Here is a 22,764-nt window from a genome sequence, read left to right on the forward strand (position 1 = left end):
TAATAGATCTAGTACCTTAGTTAACCGTAACGGTATAGCCTCTACGTAAAGGTAATAGCCCTATAGCTCTAGCTAAGGATAACTATACGCCTAATACTAACGATAGCTATATTAAAAGGGTTTTAGTGCCTATTTCTAGTAAGTTATTAAAGCTAATAGACGAAACGAACGATATAGAGGATAATAAAGCTTTTGTATTTACGCTAAGGGAGATTTTAGGATATACTCTTTAAGACGAAGGTGTTTTAGAGGGGGGGTAGTGTTACGGCCGCTCTATAAGTGAAGGGTTCGAATCTGATCACGTGATCCCGAGTCACGTGACCCGGATGACCAAGCTCGGCCCGATACCGACGCCCGACACCTCGGCCTTTAAGTATAGGCCTCGTTCTTAGACTCTCTTCTCTCTTTAGCTATCGACTTCGTTAATACTATACCCTTATACTCTCGTACTATAGTCTCGTAATAATTACGTAGGGCTTCGAAGACGAGCTTATCGCTATTAAATCGGTTAAAGAGGCTAATCTACTACTATAGCGAAAGCGAGGGCCTATCGGTAAGCTTTACTACGTACTATATTTTATTAACTCGTTACCTTAGCGCCTAGAGCTATTAGATTAACTATAACTTAACCTTATTACTCTAACGAAGCCGGATAGCGCTTAAGATATATACGGTATTATCTACGCTATCGAGATACGCTAGAATAGCTATATTGATAGTACCGAGAGAGCCGCGTACCTAATACTAACTATCGACGAGTTTATACGCCGAGAAGTCGATAGCTAGTATAACTACCTACGCCGCTATAAAGAGCGCGGTATAGAGCCTAGTCGTAAACCTCCTTTAATCGTACGCGATACCCTTACTACTAACAATTAGACTATTATTAAGTGATATATCGAGATCCTTCGGCCGTTAAAGGACGTAACGATAACTCTATAAGGTAATACCGGCGGTAACTTCAATATAATCTAGTAGGTACTACCTACTTTCGCTCGCGTAATATAATACTTCGAAGAGTAGCGAGAGAGGTATCTACTTTAGCTACTACGGCGTGTACTACCGCGGTCTCAAATAACGGCTAATATAACACTTAAACGAGTATCGGATAAGGAGCTCGAGCTACCCTTAACCGTAGAGGGTTACTTCTCTATAGCAATCAACCTTTCTTAGTAGAAGATAAGTAAATACTTTATACAATTAGACGACACGCCTATATACGTAGTAGCAGTCGTATTATACCTAAGAATAAAGTAGCGTTAGCTTGAGTATAACGAAAGCGATAGCCGCTTCGGTCCTACTAATACGTAGATTGTAGGCCGTAAGAAAGAGGTAACGAAGCTCTGGCTAACCTACAAGCCAGTCACGATCAAGAAGAAGCAGCCGTAATAGTCCTTATACCTTACCGTCGATAAGGGCTTCGTCGAAGATTACGAGAGCGAGGAAGATTGCGCTTAACGAGGCCTCGATAAGATAGAGCAGTACATACGCCTACCGCGGTACCCTAAAGCTAAGCTTGCTATTACTGATTCACCTATCAAGTATTAGGTTGATAAGCTACCCCAATGGCCCAATCTAGCACGAATGGCGCTCGATATCTACTGCTGCCCTACAATAAGTAATGAGCCGGAGCGACAGTTTAGTCAAGCAGGTAATATTCTTACACCGAAGCGAAGGCACATAGCAGCAAGTACTATCAACAACCTAATGACCTTGAAAAGCTGGTGCAAGCAAGGGGTGATAACGATTGAGAAAGAGCTGTTCAATAGGGTGAGAACTCCGGCAACAACACCTCCGACAGCAACACTAGCAACGACGACGATATAGGTCTTGGCACGTCACAAGTTGAGCAATCAAGGCAAGTCAGATGCTGTGTATTCACTTGCAGGGCAAGTCACGAGCTAGCAGGGTACAAACAATCAAGTCATTCACCTCATTTTTGACTCGTTTGTTTGTTGACCAGTCTGGCTCCAGGCTCGGCGACCAGATCCGCTTCCTATTTGTCGGCCCTCATCAACTATCGATACAACTCCACCTCGACCTCCTCCCCAAACAAACCCAGCAGTGGCTCACCACCAAAGAAATCCGCTACGACCCAACCGGCCTCAACTTCCCCTGCTACCCCCTACCAGACCAAGACCCCGGCACCGTCAACCTTTACCGTCTCTGGCTCTACACCGGCAAACTCTTCTCCATCACACCCGATGACGTGGACGTCGAGGATGACGGCGAAGTGGAGGCTCACGAGGATGCCGAGTGGCATAAGCTCGTGCTCATGTACCTCCTTGGCGTCGAGGCGCGGGATGAGAAGTTCGCGAATATAGTGGTCAATGCTCTGGTTGAGAAAGTTCAGGGGTGTGGAAGGTATCCGACTGGTCTGGCGGGTGAGGTCTACGCCCATACCAGACATATGGCGATAAGTTGCGGAAGCTCTATGTCGATCTACATGTTTGGGTTGGTCAAGGTAAGTCATCCCACACATACCTAGCAGACGTCGAACATGACCAACATTGACCAACAGGCATCGGCATCAGGAACCCACACGAAGATGCTGCTGGACCGTGGGAGTTCCTCGACGATGTGAGGAGTTCGAAATTCGTCGCTGGTCGGAAGATCTATGATCCTGAGCAAAACGCGCCGTATGAGGACAGATTGTGTGAGCTGTATCACAAGCATGATCTCACTGCAATGTGCGGGCTCGAGGGTATGGAGGTTTTGGATCTTACTGCTGAGGATGGGTGATGAGGTTGGAAGGACTGTGAAGGAAGTGTGATGGAAGATACGTGGCGATGACATGATGACAATATGCTGGGAGAGAAGGGAATCATGGCTGTACGCATGATGGCAAAAACGCCATCGATGAAGAACAGAGAGAGAGACACTGCTAGAAATGACTGCTGGACATTCACGTACATCGCTCAAGACTCGGGACAAGCGCATCCCACTCTCCGGCAAAGTTGAAAGCTTAGACATCTCATCACCTCCTCGCCCCAACATCCTCACCCCGAGCCCATCGCCTCCTCTCCTCATCCTCATCCCCATCAGCCAGCGTTGGCGGCACAGTCGGCGGTGGCGTTAACGTCCTCGGCGTCGAGATTCTCGACTCATAGTCCGAGTCCTCCTCCAGATCATCGTTCCGGCCTTCGTCGGGTCTCGACTCCGTCACGTCTATCCTTGATGGAGGCGTGTCGCTGCTGGCCGGCTCACGACTTCGAACGGGAGCATGATGGACTGCGCTCGCACCTGATAGCGCGACATGGTCGGATCCTTGGTGACTTCCAGCAGCGACAGCATCCTTTACCACCGGAAGGGGGCCACTCTGCGCAACATGACCTACAATCCTTTCTCCCGGTTGATTGTCTGGCCTTTCACTCCAGACACTATCATAAGTCGGCGGTGGATCCAGTTCCCTTGTCGGCACGGCCGTTTCGAGGGACGTCCGCTCTGCAGCCTCAGTACTCCTCCTCAGCGCCATATTAATCGCAACTTCAGCAATGTACGCATTATCATCCGCAAGCTTCGTCGTCGCAGTCGGAAGCTCGATAACTCCAGGTTCCCCACGATTTCTTCGGGCCACAAGGGCAGCAGCAGATCCAGCGGCGGGAGAGAGGGTCTTTCATCGTCGGTTTGGTATAGACAATTCAATGTTGTGTGTATATGCAAGGCTGGGCGCTATGCTCTGCTCTGCTCGCTATTGTGGTGGCCTTGCACGCGAATATGAAGTATGTGGCTGCCTGAGCTGCCGTGCTGTTCAGCTTGTGAGGTTCTGCTCGCGGCGCAGCTTTGAACTCTGATCGAGCTCGCGTTCGCGCTCTCAGGCCAAATGGGTGGAAGGATGGGCGCTAGGCAGTAGGTGCCTCGGCAAGCTTGCCGCGAAGCTGTCCCTTGACGAGGCACAAGGAAAGAGCGATACAGGTTCGTGACGGAACATTCAAGGTGGATGATTCGCGGGATCTGCTTTAAAAACTTGCTACAAGAGGCTTGCAATCTCCTCTACAGCTGTCTTGACAGGCTTCTTCGGGGGTACGCTGTCACGACGCTTCTTCGGCTTTTCGTTCGCGATAGCAGACTCTTTTCCCTTCGCAATAGCAGCTTCCCTCTCCTCGCGATCAAAGGCCTCCTGCTCACGATCCACCACAGCCTGCATCTTCTGAGCCATGACCCTATTCTTCTCGCGCTCTCGATCCAGCAACTGCTGCACTTGACTCAAAGCAGCTCTAGGCTCCTGTAGCCACAAAGGTTCCTTGATGGACTTGCCTTCGGTGTCAAGAGATGTCCTGCCATAAGCACGGGTCTGACCGGAGACAATTGCGTCCCAATCATCCTCACTCTTTGCGAGAGAGAGCTCTTCCTCCAGCTTGTGTCTGAGATCGTGCCGTTTCTGTCGTTGGACAACGCGAGAGTTTATGTAAACGGAGAGGGAATGTGGTTGTGGTTTCTTCAAGCGCAGAACAGGAATGTGGTTTGCGTTGAACAGGATGGGGACATGGCGCTTTCCTGACAGCATCTCCTGAGGTAGAGGTCGTGCGAAAAGGTCGAGCTTTGGGTAAGCCTCGTACTCTTCTCGCGCCGCTCGATTCTTCTCTTTGCGTTCTGCCTCTTTCATGGCCGTGGTTATCACTCTCTCCGGCGGCCTTTTCGCAGTGTCGGGTGTTCGTTGCAGCAGATCCAGGACCCGGCTCTTGCTCTCCTCATCGCCAGCTACGGCATCGTCCAGATAATCAATCGCTTCATAGCCTGCCGTGAAGCAGACATTCAGCTGGCGATGCGAGGTGTTGTGGCGGTGTTGCTTGAAGCGGTTTCTGATGATGTTCTGCAGTTCGTTGCTCTGCTGAGCTTCCACCGGTAGCCGTCTACATTGTGTGAGGAGTGCTCTGAAGAGAGCGATCGCAGCAACGCGATGAGCGCCGGACTTGTGCGGCGGTAGGAATTTGGGCATGTAGCGCCATATCAATGTAGAACGAGAGGTGAAGGGGAGTAGACTGCCACGATCGAGTGTGACATGCTGGGTCAACCGTGGCTCCGCCGGAGCTTGCCGCAAGCTTCCTGCGCACCCACTAAGTATTGCTTAATCAAGCCTCTGCTCCTTCTCCATCAGCGCTTCGTCCCATTCACCACAAGCATCGTCGTTCAAATTCACGGGCACGCTACAGCGATCTATCGCCGTAGAGATATGCTTGAGGTACGACGCGCGGGACTGCATCTGCTTTGACCGCGACCAACAGTACAGCTGATGACAGCGATGAGCGACGCGCTGAAGCATCGATCAACTCTTTCCACAGCACACTTCCACGCTTCCACGCTTCCACGCCTCCATCAACTTCTCTGCCAACATCGAATAACAACAGCACACGCACAGTCGAAGATCAAGCCCTGCATCAGGCCACAATGATCGACCAAGCTTCCCACGTGCCACATGGGAAAACAAGAACCGAACGCCTCCAAGCCACTCCTCCCCAGATGGTCGACGTCTGATACCTCTCCTGAACACGGCGCCCAGTCAGGAACAACCTAAGCAAAATGGGAGGGCCAGATGTGTTTGCTCTCACCAGGCAGACACCCTCCAGCAGAGTTCAATGGTAGGAGCTCCTCAGCTGCTGTGTTCACCGGTTTCCTGATTCATCTCAGCCGCAGCACGGCTGTGTTCCTGCTTCGTGCCTGAACGCGAAGCACTAGTGCGTGCTCAGCTGCTGCTACCGACCCACTGTTTGGCGATACCCATTGTCATCAAGACTTGTGTAAGCACAGCTGCCAACATTGTCGTCGAGACACTGTATCCCACCTTATGAGAAAGTCCTTTCCACCTTCGTACAACTAACCTCTGGGGTGCACCGACTCGCAGCAAATCCACCGACTAAATCTACGCCCCTCTCGGCAGCCTTACACGCCTTGAACTTTATCCTCTGTCCGCGTACCTTCAGTGGTTGATCGACATCTTCGGCGTGCTGCAGGATCACCTTGTCGTCCCCGGCCTCAAATTAGACATTGTGTACCATCAGCTGAGACCCGTCCGCGACACTACATACACAAGGCAAGCTGCTGCTCCTGGCTGTGTACTTCGTTCTTCTTCTTCTTTGTCATTTTACGCGTTCGTTACTGATATCTCACGACCTGCCATCTAGGAAGTCAAGCTCTCTCGGCACTTGACCCCAACGATCCAGTAATACCTCATACATTGCACTCAAGCAACGCCATCGCAACAATGACCGAACAATGGCGAAATGGCTGCTTTTCTGGCGTCTGCGGCGGTAGCTGCGGCGTCTGCATGGCAGCATGGTGCTGCACTCCCTGCCTCTACGGCCGCACAACCCAACGTTTGAAGCGGTTCCCAGACGACAACAGGGTAAGCCCTCCCTCCCTCCCTCCATTCCCCTCCCCTCCCCTCCCACTCTCACCACCTCCTATTAACCCCACCCTCCCAGGACGAATTCTCCTCCTGCACCGGCGACTGCTGGCTCTTCTGCTGCCTATCCCAAACGGGCTTCGCCTGGATCCTCGCCATGATGAAGCGCGGCGAGATCCGCTCCAAATGCAACATCGAAGGCACCGGCGTCAAGGACTGCCTATTAGCCGCCTGCTGTACGCCCTGTGAGATGGCGCAGGCAGAGACGGAGCTGAAGGATCGTGCCGCGTCTGCGAAACTTCTTCCAACGACGGCGAATGAGAAACTGGGGTATGAGAGTGTGCCGCAGGATCAGAAGATGATTTATCAGTCCCCAGCGCCTCCGGTGCAGCAGGCGTATCCGCAGCATCCGCAGGTTTGAGTTTGAGTGTGATTGGGAGGGAATGGCGAGGGGTGGAGGATGGAAGGGTGTGTTGAGAGGAGAGTATGCTGTCTGATAGAGGTGGTCTTTTCAGAGAAAGCCTGCGAGAATGTTGCGTTGCTTGATACCACTTGCTGAATTGCTTTCTATCGACATGAGTCCTCGAAATCTTGCAATGCCATGTCCTGTTAATCTTTCCAGCATGGGAAAAGGTCGCATAGTGCTCATAGTGCTCGACTGCTCCAGCCATTCCAGTCGTACTGAGCTTTCTGTAGTCTCTTCCACAGCTCATTCTATGTTTGAGCTCGATGCGTCACACTAGTCTGATGTTCCGCACAGCCGCTTGGCCCGTTGTCGGCTTCAAGCCGCAAGCCGGACGCTGATAGTGCATCTCAGCGCTGGGCCCGAGTGCACGCTTGCTATCACATGCCTGTGTTGATGTTCTGATCCCATGCCACCAGCTCAGAAACGTCGATGTATCAAGCATGTCCTTTACCCTTGCCAACGTACATATATATCTTGCCGGTCCTGGTTTTGTAGAGGCCGCAAAGCCACGCCCAATGGTGCAACCTGTTCGTAGACCTGCGTCCCTTGCACCTGCGGTATGTCCACCACACTGTCCCAAACCAATGGCTTTACAAAGTCATGAGCTGCATCCTGCATCGAAGTTCTCCTCGGCGGCGGCTGTGGTGCAGGACCTCGTCCAGACAGTGGTGGCAGAAAAGTGGTCTGTGGAATGCTCAACTGGACCACCGGTCTGCCTAAAGCATCCAATTGCTGATTTCCCGCGCGAAACCCCATTCCCACAGGTACTTGAGACGTCTCGGGGGCGTTGTCGAAGGACATGACTTCCTGAGGCACAGTTGTGGCATCGATTGTCGCAATCGTTGAGGCTATGGCCTGATTTCCAGGGTTCAAGATTCCGCTTTGGGTACTGAGAGTGGTTGTTGCATTGCTAGGTGGGACCTGTAGCAAATTCAGCATCTCATCATTTCACATCAATGTTCCAAGGGTTGGCATTGGGAGGTACAGCGTTCTCTTCGTCCAAAGTGTCTGGCTGACCACCAGGTCCACCATACCCTCCCCAAGCTGCAAACTGCGCACTTGGTCGATGCGCACCGCCTTGGAACGCACTGTATTGTTGCTGCTGTTCTGCCGTTGGCGCTTGACTAAAGTCGAAGACCGGCTGCTGAAAATGTGGCTGCTGTTGCTGCACACCTTGGTTTGCCATGAATTGTGCCATGTTGTAATCTGCAGGTCCGACGTTCTGTTGATGGTATAGTGGTGGGCTGACTTGGGGAGCCATTTGAGCATGAGTGACGCCAGAAGTCTGCTGTGGAGCAGAGAATGGATTCTGCTGGCAGATGCCTCCTGGTGGTGTGAGCACAGTTGGAGGCGACGAATACTGTTGACTTCCACCTTGCGTACTGCCTATCGATCCTGTAGAGTTGTGGTGTTGCCACATGCTCTGACGTCGCGGACCTTCAAGCTCTCTTGAACGCGAATTGAGTTCATTGAGCATGTCGGTCGTCTCAGCTTGGTATCGTTGGTTCCAGCTAGATCTTGGTCAGCGATAGCACGTACTTTCACTAAAGTCCACTCACCTCATGTAACCCCATCGGATGCCGAAGCGAGCCAAGCATTCAGTAATCTGCCTGATGCAACCGATGCTTCGCATGATATTGAAGCGTAGCACTGTCTCTCCAGGCGGCAGCTGAGGTACCGGCATAGGTGGCGGAGGAGCGGCCGTGGGTTTAACCTCTGGATGTGGTGGCAGAGTACCATTCAAAAGTCCATCAAGGTTGTGTTGCAAGACGTCAAGAAATTGTCGTCCAGTCATGTAGACCCTCATGGCATCATAGAACGTTAGTGGAGCAGTGTAAGCAGGATCGCTGATCAGGCGCAGCATGAGATCAGCGTACTGGATGCAGTACTCGAAGATCAGCTTTTGGGCAAAAGGACTGATGACTGGCACCCTTGGCGAAGGTGAGAGCACATAGACATAGGAGTACAAAAGGTCGAGCTCGAAGAACGCGCGGCTGTTCCTGGAAGTCGAGGAAGGCAGGCCTTCGAACCATTTGCGCATGGACTCGCAGGTGCTCCAGATGTATGGATATGGTTCGTCCCATCGTGTGCGGCCAGTCTGGAACAGATCCGTGTACCATTGTGATTGTATCTTCCGCAGGGTGATGAGCTGCAATGCTTCTTCATGTGACTTGAGCCATATTTGCTTTGATGCATTTGCCGCTGGTGATGTGGGATTAGATGCCGGCTGTTTGCTGAAGGGAACCTTCACCTTGGCGCTATCATCCCCAAATGAGAATGCCCTTGTCTGCACAAGCGAGGTAGATCGGTCCAGAGCATACACACAGTAATATACTCGCCTTCGTAGCTCAAGCTTCCCTCTAGGCATGGGCGTGCCTTTGGGCGGATCTTGGTGCATGCCGAGATCGACCATAGCTCTTGACGCTGCACCGATCAATCCCCAGGAGTCGAAGTGGTGTGGGTCTAACATCGCATACTCCGTAAGCAACACGAGTGCCTGGATACCACTGATAGTACCAGGATGTAAGACATCTTCAGCGTGCTCGAGAGCTGCACACACGTGGCCAACAGATTCCATGTAACGCTGATCGCCTCGCTGCTCAGACATCGATGCGCTTGCGATCGCGAGCACCATCCTGACAAGGAAATGATCCTGTGGTTCAGCTTGATACACTGGCTTTGAGTAGACACTGTCTACAGATCCATAAAAGCTCGCTTCATCAAATACTGGCAGTAACATGAAGACATTGCCAAGATAGTGCTGGACCAGCGAGGTGGCGGTATGTCGTGGTGGAAGTGGTTGAGTCATACCTTCGGGAAGAGGCTCTTTGGAGCACGCCCAGGTAATGAGACGTGCATATGACATGGCGGTGGTGAAGCCATAGAAGTCTCTGGCAGTAGCGTTGACTGACAGAAAACCAAAATCTCCGACGAGGTCATCTACATCGTTGGCTTCTTTGCGGCGCATGGCCTTGGTCGTGTTTGGTGTTGGTGGCTCCTGAACCTGGTATGAAGGTCGACGAGTGGGTGCCATGTCTTCGTCCGGAACCGATATCGTCGAAGGTTTTCTGGCGCGCGCTTCCTCCAGTTTGGCCTGTAGCTTGTCGATTCTGGTCTCCAGAGTGGCGACATAGCTTCGTTCTTTGCCTCGTGCGAACTGGTCGTTTGTGCTCGTGCACTCAGCTGATCGTCCGTTCTTCTCGCAAGAAGTGCAGGCTGGCAATTTGCCATCACATTTGATCTTCGCGTTCCGACATCTCGAACACGCAGCCACAGGCCTAGCACGTGAGTGTCGTCAGCAAGCAAGGTTATCTTGGTGGTGACACTAGGAGGGAGATCGTACCGTGAGACCTTGAGGATGGGCGTGTCCAGAGGCATCAGCGAGGTGGCATCAACGTCCTCTACCGCCATTGTCAGTATTGTTTCTGTGGTATCGACCTGTTGTTGGTGCTGCTCCGGGTGTCAGAGCGGAAGGAGGCCCGTAAGCGTGACAAGCGTCCAGCGTATACCGCTCCCAAACGCCTGGCAGCCCATGGCGCACACAAGGACACACCCCACTGACTTGCATAGGGCGACGGAAGGAGATGCACGCTGGGATGGTACCGTATCACACGTGCGGCCTCTAGACCCTCCACCGCAGCCACATTAGTGTGCGGCTGACATACCTTCGTCAAAGATGTTGCTAGCCCGTCGGTTCGTGGTGGTATGACATGCAGTGTGCACAAGTGAGGCCGACCGGTTTGCAGCGGTGTCAATGCTATGAGGCGAAAGGCTGCTGCAAAGGAAAGTGTATGTGATGTGCTAGTACGACTAGAAGCAGGGCTTAGCAGGCCACGTCCGCGACACGACCGACTTTTCGGTTGCTGCATCCACGCTTGCCAAAACGAGCCCTGCATATCAGAAGGAACGGCAGCGGAATGCATGCGAGTGCGGCAGCAGATGAAGTGCGCAGAAACACTGTAGAGCCTATATACCGAGTTTGGTCCGTACCAAACATGGGTCAAGAGAACATGGCCTCCAATGCAGCCAGTGTTTGTGTTCTCGCTCTTCATCCCACTTTCCCGACATGCGGGGCGCCTTTGAGTTTAGCGGACAGATCGTGGCGCTCTCGTGGTTGCACAGTGGTGATGAAGAAGGGGTCAGTACGTAGGCTGTTGCTTTTCGAAGCTGCAGTGCGGATGGTCGTTAGTGATGGTCGTGGAGCTGCGCTCATCATCGTGCAAGGCATATGATGTGACGGGTGAAGCTCTGCGGCCTCAGGTCCATGGGGCAGCTCGTCCGGTGTGAAGAATCATTTTGTGTTGCCTCGCAAGCCACATGTTCGAGAAGGGCGGTGTCCATCTCCCACCACTGGGCCACCAGTCCGAAGAGGTACATGTAGGGTCTCCGCTATTCGGCTGCTGATATGATGCCCTGACCAATGGATAGGCTGAATCGGCAGGGCAGAAGCATCTGGGCACGGTGAGACCTCCCTCACCTTTCAGAGCACGACCAACGTGGAGTGCCTCGCTCGTGCCCTGCAGCCGCATCAGATGCAGAGCCGGAAGGGGCACCGGAGCACCTACGCCTGTGTGGGTGTGGGTGTGGCATCTTTCTTGCACATGCAGCCCATGCATGTGTGCAGTGATGGAATGTCAATCTTTCCACGCCGCTCCCAGCTCTCCTCCACTTCCACCTTCTTCTAAACCGATGCCCAATGTTCGTGGACGAGTCACGTAGTACGACCACTGCGACCGAGGTAGCGCAGGCGTGACCCTGCGAGCAGCGACTCATACACAAACACAATCTGAAGTCAGAGCCACCTGCCCACGGCATGCGAAACGGGAGCACACCCAACGATAGCAATGGCCGCGATCCAGGCCAAGCCGCCGGCAATGTCACTGAACACCAACGGCGCTGTAAGGAAGAAGACCACGCTGGTGAGGGAGGGCAGTACAGATACGGACGGCCTGGCCTCGAACCAAGTGGCACATACCTTGACCGCATGCACGCGGTGCAGACAGGTAATGAGCGACGACAAAGTACTGTTTCAGCCAAGGCGTTGACGAGTGCGATAGCGCAAGACTAGATGCGATCCTGGCCTTCCGCGATGCACTCCCTGCGAGAGGACGAACTCGATCTGCGAATACTACGACTCGAATAGAGGCCACAACGTGAACCGCAACTATGTCGTATGGCTCCAGCACAAGGTGCGAGAGCTGGAAGAGGAGGTCGAGAAAGTGGAGAACGAAGATGCGGCCGACGATCCTGAGGCCATGATGCGTGCGGCCAATGTACGAGTCCACGATGCAAAAGAGTCCAAGTACTTGGGTCCGTCCAGTGGCATACACATTACCCGTCTGGTGATGCAGCTGGCGAAACAATTCACAGACGCCAAGAGCATCAAGGACATTGTTCCGGATCAACGAGCACGCCAAATCAAGGAGCTATATGCGCAAGAGCAAGCTAAACCAACGTCCAAGATATATCCTCTGATCAGTGATGTGGCGGCAATCGAGCTGCCCAACCGAGCGCTGGCGGATCTGTTGGTCCAACTTTACAAGCTGAAAGTCCAGCCCATGTATCCAGCGCTGCATGAGCCAACCTTGGACGGAGACATTGAGACCGTCTTCTCCAACTCAGGCCAAGCCACGTCTTATCAGAACTTTGTTTGCCGAATGGTGATTGCGATCAGTCTGCAAAAGATGGATACGCAATATGCTGGCCTCGCAGACAGCTACTACCTGGCAGCTCTGAAGTACCTCGAGCCAGTAGTGCGACCCATGGACCTTAGGACACTTCAATGTTTCGCGCTCATGGCTGAGTATTCTCTGCTGACACCGACAAGGACAGCCATCTACTATGTCGTTGGTATTGCAGTCAGACTAGTGCAGGCGCTGGGTCTGAACGAGGAGAAGACCATCACACGCGGGCGTGGCGATGGCACGACGAACTACCTCGAGATCGATCTACGTCGGAGAATATTTTGGTGCATCATGGTCATGGAATGGGGTCTGGCACATTCAATTGGACGCCCATCGATACTCGCGACTGGTCAGGATCACGTCGACGTTGGCTGGTTCGAGACCTGTGATGACCGATATATCACACCCGAAGGCATTGATCCCGTGGCGCCCCGCCCAACTCTGAAGAAGTGGGTCGCCATACACTTCTTTAAGATGCGTCTCTTGCAGCTTGAGATACGGAGAAAGCTATATCAGTGCAAACGATCAGAGCCCAAGGACGATAGCGATCCGTGGTTCATTCGGATGGACGCCAAGCTAACAGCCTGGAGAGATGCCTCACCGGCACAAGATGAAGGTATCGGACTCGACAAGATCTGGTTCATCGGGAGATACAACACAATGGTGGTTTTCCTCTACCGACCGTCGCCACAAGTACCTAGGCCAACTCTGGACGCGGCTGTCAAGTGCTTTGATGCTTGTGAGTACAACATCTACATGCAGCGCGAGCAAATATCCAAGCGTAATGTCGACCTGACTTGGATCTTCACGCAATCACTATTCATGGCCATCAACACCATGCTTTGGGCGCTCAGCTACGTGGAGGTCAGGAGAAAACACAAGCGAGAGACAGTGCTTCGACATTTGGATGTGGCTATGGATGCGATACAGCTGGCTGCTGAACGCTGGCCTGGTGTGGCATCCGCTGTACAGCTCTACGGCAACCTCATCGCGGCGATCATGAAGATCTACGAAAGGGATAGCGATATACCCATCTCGGCTGCCACACCTTCGGACGCAGCTTCACCCGGTCCAATGTTCCCCGATACCTATGGACGCTCTCGCGCCACCAGCCCAGCGACTGCTAGTAGTCAGTCAGTTGCGACGCCACCCGAGAAGCAGCCGCAAGCACCATTCGGTTATATCAATCAGCAATCCCGAAGGAGTGTGGAGGAGCCGCCACCAGTACCTTACCGATCGGATACGAGCTTGCCGAATGCATCTACACCACCAGCTCGCCAGACGCCCTCGGTAACACATGCTTCTCCAGGATACGGCAGCTCCGACTCTGTTCCTACTGTGCAGGCGATGCAACCTCAGTACTCTGGTCAGCAACACCTCTACGCGAATCACGCGCAGTATCATACACTTCCAGAGTTTACACCAGATCTCACCATCCCTGGCTGGACAGCACCCCAGCAAACGCCTGGCACATTTGCGTCTGCAAATGCCACTGCATTGTCAATGCAACATCAGAACCCTTATGCAAGCTCTGCGTTCGATCCAACAAGCCAGGCGTATCCCTTCCCTGGTGCATACGACCAAACTTACAATCAACCACGGCAAGAACAGCAATATATGCCACAGTACTGGGACATGGACTCTGGCTCATTTGGAAATGGCTTGACCCAGATGCAGCAAGAGGAGCTCATGCACTCACTGGAGACGGATGGCATGGAGGACATTCAGAGTATGATCACGCATACCCTGGCCGCCATCACTCCCAAGACTGCACAAAAGCCCTTTTCGTGATAAGCATTCTACCTTTCCACACGATCTACACGATTTACACGAGCACACTGATGCAGACATGATGGCTGATGTGATTGACAGCAAGAGTTATATCGCTCGGAACATATTGGCGTCCCAACGTTGGCGATTCGATCGAGATAGAGGATGTCTTTGAGGAAAGATCTTTGTGAAGAGAGTCACGGACGAAGGCACGAAGGATGGGAGGCATGGCAGGGGCAGACTTGGAACGATCAACAGGAGGGAACGATGTGATGAGCGTGTTGTACAGCATGGTGTTGGAGGAGTTTTTTGTCTATTGTGGGGAGTAATGTTCTGGATGTGGCGTTTACAGCACGATCGATACCGAGCGGCAGAGATGTGCGATTCCCGATACAGTGCAGAGTGTTGAACGCTTTTCATCGCTCACTCCTGACTGGTTCTGTCTTCTCATGAGTCTTACGTTATGGATTCGAGGATCGAGATGAAAGGCGAAGAAGGTGCCAACCGAAAATGAGGTTGATGGACTTTTTTTGGCCGCGACGTGGTCAACAGAAGCATGACCTTCATCCAAACAAGGGCTGTGGACAAAGCTTGCTGCCGCCGAGGGCGTCGTCGTCTTCACCACAAACATCGATGCTCGAACCTGCCGGGTGCAGCTGAAGCACCGATCGAAGCACCGATCGAAGCCTTACGATGATTGCCGCCGAGCGCTTCGACTCCCTATTGAAGCGTAGGTCGCTGCTTTAACACGCTAGCGTGCAGCTAAGTAGCGAGGTCCGGTTGATGCAGTCGAAGGTCAAGCGCGTCGCCGTATGTATAACTTACGGCTATACGCCCGTTGGACAGCAGTTCAAGGAGTGAGGTCGATACCCAAGCCGGCAACGTACTCTGTCACCAGCGCTTGGCGAATATTCATCCGATCTGAAACGGTATGGCCCCACTTCCAGTACTCCCTGCCACAACTGCCCACAACTGGCCTCTCTGACAGACCTCAAGGAGCATTGCAGTGCAATGCAATCAACACCACGCCGCCGGAACGCGTACAAGCATGTGTGTCGGGATCTGGGCGTGCTGGGCCACGAAACACTTGTGCCACCAGGACGGCAGCAAACAGTGAAGGACGCCAAGAGTTCCTGCCTGGTGTAGCCAAGCGCGTACCACAATCCCTGCTCTTGCGTTCTGGAGTTCCACACGCCACCCTCTTTCCCATGCACTCCGCCTGTGTTCCTGCACCAAACTGTCGGCAGCAAGAACGTCGCGTGTTGATGCTGTGCATCTCGACATCAGCTTCGTGTTCTCTTCTTCAACCTCCTCCAGTCCTTCACCTCACACACATCGCCATCATCTCTCATCACATGCTGCATTCCTGACACATCTGCTTATCCGTCCTTAAGCGCCTGAAAGCGCCTATCAATCAGCTGCGGGACGGCTTCTCTATTCGACAACACCTGCATACACAGACATGATGCTCATCTCCACCATCACCTACGGCCTCGCCGCCATCCTCCCACTCGCGCTCGCCGGAGCAGCACCAGAAGTCACCGATCAGCCAGCGGGTACCCGGTATATAGCCACGCTGCCCATGGACAAGTCTACCACCGGCACCATCGTGATCGAAGCGGGACCTGGTGGCAACGGCGCGACTATTCAAGTCAGCATCAACGGCTTGCCGTCAGAGGGAAGACCTTTCCGTATGTCATAATCACGCACACCCATAACCATCGCAAGCTGACACACGTACAGTGTATCACGTCCACGAGAAGGCTGTCGACTCCACGGGTAACTGCTCCACTGCGGGAGGGCATCTCGATCCTTACGACAACGGGGGCACAGGCTGCAACACTACCGACCAGGCCAGCTGTGAAGTTGGTAACCTCTCTGGCAAGCATGGCAAGATGACAGGTCCAGCCTTCACCGCCAGGTAAGTCACATTCTTCATGAGCAACCGAAAATCATGCATAGCTCACGGGAGTGGTGCTTGTAAACATCACTGCAACCTCAAGGCTAACATCTAACAGCTACGTCGACGAATACGTCTCGATCACGCCAGGTGAGCAAGCGAGCGTTGTGGAACGATCCATCGTTGTCCACTTTGGCAACAAGACGGCCATCACGTGCGCAAATATCACCCTCAATGGCGCATCGACCGGCGGTAATGGTGGGACCTCCGCTCCAGGTTACGGTTCTTCGTCTTCTGGTGGTCAGGGCTCTGGCTCCGGATCGGGTTCTTCAGGTAATGGCGCAGGTAATGGTGGTGCTGGGTCTCCCGGATCTGGGTCTAATGCTGGCTCTGGCGGTTCACCTCCTGGCAGTAATGGTGGGGCAACTGGTTCTGGAGGCGCTCTTGGCTCTAGCAACGCGGGATCCAACGATGGTGGCACAGGTTCGAATCCTCCAGGCTCTGGCAATGGCGGCTCTGGAGGACAAGGCGGTCCTGGCGCCACGACCACGCAGACTGTCGTACAAACTGTGTTGTCCACAATGCCAGCGGGCAATGTCAAGACCGATATTACGACTGTGACAGTGACTTCTTTGGTCGCCGGAGCACCTCCGACCTCGACAGCTGGGGGCTGGAATGTCCACAGTAGCCCCAACCCGTTTCCGTGGCTCGTCAACACTATCACTGAGATCGTCACAATCAAGGGAACCCTTTCTCCAACTACCACGCATCAAACCGCCACCCAAGTGGTCAGCAATGCGAGCACCATCGTCATCATTGGTACACAGGCCGCCACTACTCCGACGACCAGCAGCACATGGACAACGCTCACCTCCACGAAGACGGATTGGGTGTCGGCCTCTCCTTCCAACGTGACAAAACTATATGGCCCAGTTCTCACTGTTACGGCTCCCTGCACGGAAATCAATGGATGCACGACTCATACCAGCAGCTATGCTTCCACCATGACAGTCACTGGTAATGCAACGAACAGTACTGTCGGCTGTTCAACAGTCACACTCGGCGCAGCCGCGACGACGCTTAATCCTGAGGTCCTCACTACTGTTGGCTTCTCAACGGTCACGCTCAGCAGACCCACGACACTGAGCCGTTCGGTCCTGACTCTGGTCCCGACTATCAGTACTGTTGCCTACTCAACCGTCATAATCGGCAAAACCACAACGCTGAGCCCCTCGGTCGTCACACTGTCGAACCCGGCGACCAGTACTTTTGGCTAGTATACAAGGAAAGCCGGCACAGTCACGACACTGAGCCCTTCGGTCGTCACACTGTCGAACCCGGCGATCAGGACTCTTCGCTATTCAACAATACCCGCCAGAGTTACGACATTGAGCCCTTCGGTCGTCACACTGTCGAATCCGGTGATCAGTACCGTCAGCTATTCGACAGAACCACTCGGCTCAATAGTGACTGTGACCCCTTCGGTCGTCACCTTGGAGAATCCAGTCATTACGGTCACGCCAAGTGATCCCACTCCGCCTCTTGACGATCCCGTTCCGCCGCTTGACGACCCCATTCCGCCGCTTGACGACCCAACTCCACCGATTGACGACCCCACTCCACCGCTTGACAATATCGATCCCCAATGTGATGCGGGTGGCCTCACAGGCGATGGTGGCGTGCTGGATACTATAATCCCAGGCTTCGGAAAGGATTGTCCGTGATTAGCAACTTAGAGATACCTAATGTACACATCCTACTGCCTCTCAACATCGAGACTCAACATTATGTTTCATAATATTTCTGAGGTTTGTATGTACACCATTTTATCTTCTCTCCTTGCCCACTATCTATGTTGCGGGCATCATGTATGTGGCAGACTGATTGCCTTATGACACACCGCCCTCATCTGTGTACTCGCCGCTCTTGCACCTCTGTGCTGCTGCGCCTGCGGGATGTATAAGCCTTTGGACACGGCGGAGAGGATTTTGAGGGTTCGGAGTATTGCTTCGCGTCGGTCGTCTGGGAGGGAGGAAGGGGTTGGGTTGAGGCCGGGGTCTCCTCTTCTACTGCGGTCGGGGCCTTGGGTTGTGTAGATTTGACTTGGTGGGGGTTGGAGGGTTGATGTTATCGCTGCTGCTGCGGCGGCGAGTGAAGGTGTATGTGTTAGAGGTTTCCTTGGGATATCGCGTTTGCTTTTCTGGTTTGACGAGGGGGCGAGTGGAGCTGCTACGTTCCGGGCAGGCACAGGAGGAAGAGGTGTTGGGATGCTGCTGCTCTTTCGCTCGGCGCTTTGGGTAGGATGGTAACGGCTTGTTCCAAGCTCAAGTGTCGCGGTTGTCGCCACCACGTGTCGAGGAGAGATGGAAGACACTTGTGCCGCCATACCTCCTCCTCTTCCATATAAGTGCTGCGAGGCATCTTTGGGAGTAGTTTTTGGCAGCCTATACAGAAAATATTCTCAGCCTTTGCCTTTGCCTCTGCCATTAACGACACCTCTCCGGCTAGATTTGGGACTTTTGCTCTTCTGGCGAACGTACCCTTCTGTCGGCGTTGCTTGACGGCTATGAGCAGCCTCTCCGCCACTACCACTACTAGCTGCAGTAGTTCCATTGCGGCTAGGGTTGTTGCTGCCGCGAGTTGCGTTCGCGCTCGCTATGCTGTTCTGTCTGCTGCGGACTTGTTCCTCGGCTTGTTCGACGATGCGCCGTTTTGTTGCTTTGTCGGATGCTGCTGATGTTGCGGACGAGGAACGTCTTTGCGCATTGCTACGGCTGCTGAGACGAGAGACGGGTGGTGAAAGTGTCGCGTTGCGTGATGCTGATCCTGCGGGACTTCGTGTTGGTGCTCGAGTAGTGGGTGTCTCTTCAATCGACTCCGAGGCCTCTGGTACCGTGGATAGACGCTCAGGAGTCCGCATCATTGCTCGTGGGATGTGGCTGTAGCTCGAGGGTGATGCTGTTTTCTGCCTCCTATCCGGTGGACTGACGGCTATGGTGCGGTCGATTGTCTGCTGTGGCGTGCGCTGGTTCGGACTGATCGCTGGCGCGCTGCCGGCTGTACTTCGTGGTGTTGAGTCGTTTGAACCCCTTCGTACAATGGCACCTAGGCTCGAGACCAGAGTGGACGCATCTGCAAACTCTTCATCGTCCAGACCATCGGCTGAGCTGTAGACATCTTTGATCGTCCTTCGCGCCAGTTTTCGAGCTCGATCGTGCTCTTTCGCGCAGTCCCACAGGAAGGCAGTATGCTCGAAGGCGATAGAGAGGCGGAGCGCGTGCGTAGGAGCAAGTAGCGCAGTCGCTAGATGTTGCGCCATCTCGAAGTGCTCCTTGGCCATCGGTATGAAGTTCAAGGGAGGCAAGAGGAACGATGCAGCTGCTTGTGTTGGTGAGATCTTGATAGGTACCAGCCCAGGAGGTCTGTTTGGCGTTCGTCGCGGATCAAAGGGTCCTCCAAGCATGGCCAGATTCGCCGGTGGAGGTGTCTGAGTCGAATAGGGGTTTGTCACGTACGATGCATCGGATGTCATCGACGGCATGGGATCGCGCAAGGCGGCTTTTCCTGCTCGCTTTCTGCTGTCGCTGTTTGTCCTTGGTGGTGAAGGCTTCGCGGGACTATCGGGACCGTCGACTCTCCTCGCCGTCTGCGCGCTCGATGGTGAACTCCCTGGCGAGCGACCGTTGAGGTCCCTGATGGGCGGATGATTATGGTACAGGCAGAAGACGTGGTACAGTGAGGCCCGGAGCTTCGCTGCCATGACTCTACATTCCGGTCCCTGCTCTCCATCTTGACAGTAGGGGAGTATGTACACCTCGGTGATTGATAAGCCTTCCCGTGCTAGCCAGATGATGTGATGGTACAGTTGCAGCGACTTGGTGTCTCGAGTGTTGTCGAGCTTCCGCAGCTTCCGAGCCTTGTACAGTTTCTTCGACAATAGGATCGAAAGGCCCAAGACCTGGTACAGTGATGCTGAGAGAAGTGCGTTCGTTGGGGCAGTGTGCTCGGCGAGACGTCCCAAGATCTTTTCCTCGATCTGAGACACTGCCATCGACTTGAGCTATAGTAGCCCACTCGATGATCAGTGTCTCGTTGGGATGAGGCGGCAAAGGTCAATCGGTCGGAATACTCTCGTGCCAGTGATGTATCCTTCACCGTTCTCCATTCAACTCGAAGACTCTGTGAAGAAAGCCTGCAATCAGGGAGTATTCGTCCCTCGGACCACTGTAAACGACGATGTGCACTTGACAGCAGCGATCAGTGTGGTTGGCAATCCTCAGGCAAGCATATCTTCAGCTCAGGCACAACCTCGACACCGAATAGCGATGCCTCAGAAGCGCGCGCTGGTCCCGAGCACTGCCGTCGATCCGTTCCCTGTCCGACGCTGTGATGGACGCCCGACAGAGTGTCAACGATGCCAGCGCTTGATGTCGTGATGCCCGTGCCCGGCTAGATGCTTGCTCTGGCAGGGTATGGGACCAGTCAGCACGACGAGGGTATGGCGGCTGGGGGGATTGGAGGGTGCCGTGATTAAGTGCGGCCAATGGCACAATTAGAGGCGTGAATATATGGAACAAGGGAAGGGCAGGACGTGTGTACAGCGGGTTGCTGCAGCGCCGACGCCTGGTGCGGCCAGCGGGCGGGAGCGCTATCTGGCACAGACTAGCAGCCATCAGTTGACGTGTTCGTGTAGGAAGGAGCATGAGAGATGTGAGCACTACCTATGATGCGCGCAGCAAAAAATGACTTCCGTACCAGCAATATGGCGATGCGTGATTCGCCCCGAATTGCGTTCCCCTACTAGTGCTGGGAGGTGGCCAGGCCGCTAATGGTCCTGGGCGGCGGCGGCGTATGCAGGTCGTGGCCGGGCGGCGGCGTGAAGCAACAAGGCGCGCAGCTTGCGAGAAAATTCGGAGGGAAAGGAGACAGGCAGCATTCACTTCTGGGTGTGCGGTGTGCGAAGGCAATCTACAGTACCTACCGCCGGCAAGCTGCATGCAGCAGTGGGCCTGTTCTCTGACGTGGAAGCGCCAAGTTCAGCATTGCATTGCTCATGCACGCAGCACAACGCACGTGGACGTCAGACTCGGCTGCGTGCTGCTGGCGAGACGCATGTCTTCTCCCGAACAACAACATCGACGACGACGACATCCTTCCCAGCAGCTCCGCACAGCATTCACGCCTCGGCCCGTCTGACGAGCACCTGCACCCTCACAAGTTCACAACACTACGGCCACTCCTGCCTCCTCCGCTGCACCCTCACAGGTTCACAACACTACGGCCACTCCTGCCTCCTCCGCTGCACCCTCACAGGTTCACAACACTACGGCCACTCCTGCCTCCTCCGCTGCACCCTCACAGGTTCACAACACTACGGCCACTCCTGCCTCCTCCGCTGCACCCTCGCAGGTTCACAACACTACGGCCACTCCTGCCTCCTCCGCTGCACCCTCACAAGTTCACAACACTACGGCCACTCCTGCTTCCTCCGGCGCGTTTATCAATCGACCACCGCGGCAAAGCAGCACCGCACACCGAGCCATGACAGATCCGCCATCGTACGTGCGTCGCGCAGCATCTCGCGTTTGACGCTTGCCTGGCCATGCCGCTCTGGGCTGGGCCGAATCGAGGAAAGCACGCTGCTGGCATGCGTCCGCCAGGAGTGTTGACAAGCCATCCCGCACACTACCGCACTCACATGCCTCCTCGCATGAAGCCGGTTGACTGCTAAGGTGGCCTGACGACTTGCTAAATATGCATCTTGAAAGAGCGGTGACGGCTCCATTTTGATTGGTCGGAACCGAGTCCGCATCGAATTCCAAGCCAAGATTTCACGTTCGCTTTCGGATGTTCTCACGGACATCAGAGCACGACATCTGGGCCAGAACTTCACATTGAATCAACGTTGCAGCCTCTTTAGAGCTACAGAAGCTGCCGTAAATATATCTGAGTGGCAAATCGCCCTGCAGCAGTTCGAGGATAGCAGTTCCAGCATCGTTCCGGTGGTACAGTATAGCTCACGCATCATGCATGTCTCAGCCAGCATACGGGAGAGCCTTGGACCACGTGCCGTTCGACTTCAATGGAGATCATAACATAAGCGATGCTGGAGGTAGAGACGCCGCCATTGTCAACGCCAAAGGCTGTAGACAAAGTTCAGCGCTGCCGAGCGCATCATCGGCTTCTCTCCAAACGTGTTTGCGTGAACCTGCCGGCGTGCTGCAGCGATGCATGCATTGTGGCGACCTACGCAAAGCGCTCGCTCATCGCCATATCCGAGCCTGGAACCATTTGATCTGAGTCGCAAGAGCTAATTCTTGTACACCGCTGTGGTCTCGGCTGTCGAACACTTTGGTGGCCTGCAACCTTGTCAGCTTGCGATCTTCAGTCGGCACTCATACTGCTCATCGCGGACCTCTTCACCGAAGACCAACGCCGGATGGTCCCTTGTAGCAGGTCCAAAGTCTCCCTCGGCGACAAAAGCTTGGGTCTTGAAAGAAGACATAATGTAGGAGGAAGTGCTGCTGAAAACTGGCGTACAACTTTTAATATTCTTAGAATGAAAAGCTTCAAGGTGGCAGAGCGCTGGCGCACTGTCTGA

General features: G+C 54.0%; 9 protein-coding genes across 9 annotated transcripts; 4 read left to right on the top strand and 5 right to left on the bottom strand.

Annotated features, from left to right (window-relative positions):
- Window positions 1-1,565: 1,565 nt before the first annotated feature.
- CLAFUR5_00269 (uncharacterized protein) lies at window positions 1,566-2,742 on the top strand (the record flags this gene model as incomplete). The annotated part of the gene is made up of 4 exons (XM_047899417.1): window positions 1,566-1,618; window positions 1,975-2,347; window positions 2,407-2,464; window positions 2,522-2,742. The coding sequence occupies 4 exons, from the start codon at window positions 1,566-1,568 to the stop codon at window positions 2,740-2,742; spliced, it is 705 nt and encodes a 234-aa protein (XP_047757055.1).
- Window positions 2,743-2,977: 235 nt separating this feature from the next.
- On the bottom strand, window positions 2,978-3,475 carry CLAFUR5_00270 (uncharacterized protein; the record flags this gene model as incomplete). The annotated part of the gene is made up of 1 exon (XM_047899418.1): window positions 2,978-3,475. The coding sequence occupies one exon, from the start codon at window positions 3,473-3,475 to the stop codon at window positions 2,978-2,980; it is 498 nt and encodes a 165-aa protein (XP_047755847.1).
- Window positions 3,476-3,970: 495 nt separating this feature from the next.
- On the bottom strand, window positions 3,971-4,939 carry CLAFUR5_00271 (uncharacterized protein; the record flags this gene model as incomplete). Its single annotated transcript, XM_047899419.1, has 1 exon — window positions 3,971-4,939. The coding sequence occupies one exon, from the start codon at window positions 4,937-4,939 to the stop codon at window positions 3,971-3,973; it is 969 nt and encodes a 322-aa protein (XP_047755846.1).
- A 1,263-nt stretch (window positions 4,940-6,202) lies between these two features.
- CLAFUR5_00272 (uncharacterized protein) lies at window positions 6,203-6,764 on the top strand (the record flags this gene model as incomplete). The annotated part of the gene is made up of 2 exons (XM_047899420.1): window positions 6,203-6,343; window positions 6,423-6,764. 2 exons carry the CDS (start codon window positions 6,203-6,205, stop codon window positions 6,762-6,764), a joined length of 483 nt encoding a protein of 160 aa, XP_047755849.1.
- Window positions 6,765-7,752: 988 nt separating this feature from the next.
- On the bottom strand, window positions 7,753-10,377 carry CLAFUR5_00273 (Positive regulator of purine utilization; the record flags this gene model as incomplete). The annotated part of the gene is made up of 4 exons (XM_047899421.1): window positions 7,753-8,320; window positions 8,369-10,087; window positions 10,153-10,259; window positions 10,363-10,377. 4 exons carry the CDS (start codon window positions 10,375-10,377, stop codon window positions 7,753-7,755), a joined length of 2,409 nt encoding a protein of 802 aa, XP_047755848.1.
- A 1,276-nt stretch (window positions 10,378-11,653) lies between these two features.
- CLAFUR5_00274 (Positive regulator of purine utilization) lies at window positions 11,654-14,284 on the top strand (the record flags this gene model as incomplete). Its single annotated transcript, XM_047899422.1, has 2 exons — window positions 11,654-11,812; window positions 11,867-14,284. The coding sequence occupies 2 exons, from the start codon at window positions 11,654-11,656 to the stop codon at window positions 14,282-14,284; spliced, it is 2,577 nt and encodes an 858-aa protein (XP_047755843.1).
- A 1,441-nt stretch (window positions 14,285-15,725) lies between these two features.
- Window positions 15,726-17,440, top strand: CLAFUR5_00275 (Cell surface superoxide dismutase [Cu-Zn] 6; the record flags this gene model as incomplete). Its single annotated transcript, XM_047899423.1, has 3 exons — window positions 15,726-15,954; window positions 16,007-16,184; window positions 16,282-17,440. The coding sequence occupies 3 exons, from the start codon at window positions 15,726-15,728 to the stop codon at window positions 17,438-17,440; spliced, it is 1,566 nt and encodes a 521-aa protein (XP_047755842.1).
- Window positions 17,441-18,027: 587 nt separating this feature from the next.
- CLAFUR5_00276 (uncharacterized protein) lies at window positions 18,028-20,214 on the bottom strand (the record flags this gene model as incomplete). Its single annotated transcript, XM_047899424.1, has 2 exons — window positions 18,028-18,607; window positions 18,704-20,214. The coding sequence occupies 2 exons, from the start codon at window positions 20,212-20,214 to the stop codon at window positions 18,028-18,030; spliced, it is 2,091 nt and encodes a 696-aa protein (XP_047755845.1).
- A 2,212-nt stretch (window positions 20,215-22,426) lies between these two features.
- On the bottom strand, window positions 22,427-22,668 carry CLAFUR5_20119 (uncharacterized protein; the record flags this gene model as incomplete). Its single annotated transcript, XM_059462956.1, has 2 exons — window positions 22,427-22,522; window positions 22,579-22,668. 2 exons carry the CDS (start codon window positions 22,666-22,668, stop codon window positions 22,427-22,429), a joined length of 186 nt encoding a protein of 61 aa, XP_059318849.1.
- Window positions 22,669-22,764: the final 96 nt, after the last annotated feature.

Source organism: Fulvia fulva, chromosome 1 (genome assembly GCF_020509005.1).
Source record: "Fulvia fulva chromosome 1, complete sequence".
Lineage (NCBI taxonomy): Eukaryota > Fungi > Ascomycota > Dothideomycetes > Mycosphaerellales > Mycosphaerellaceae > Fulvia > Fulvia fulva.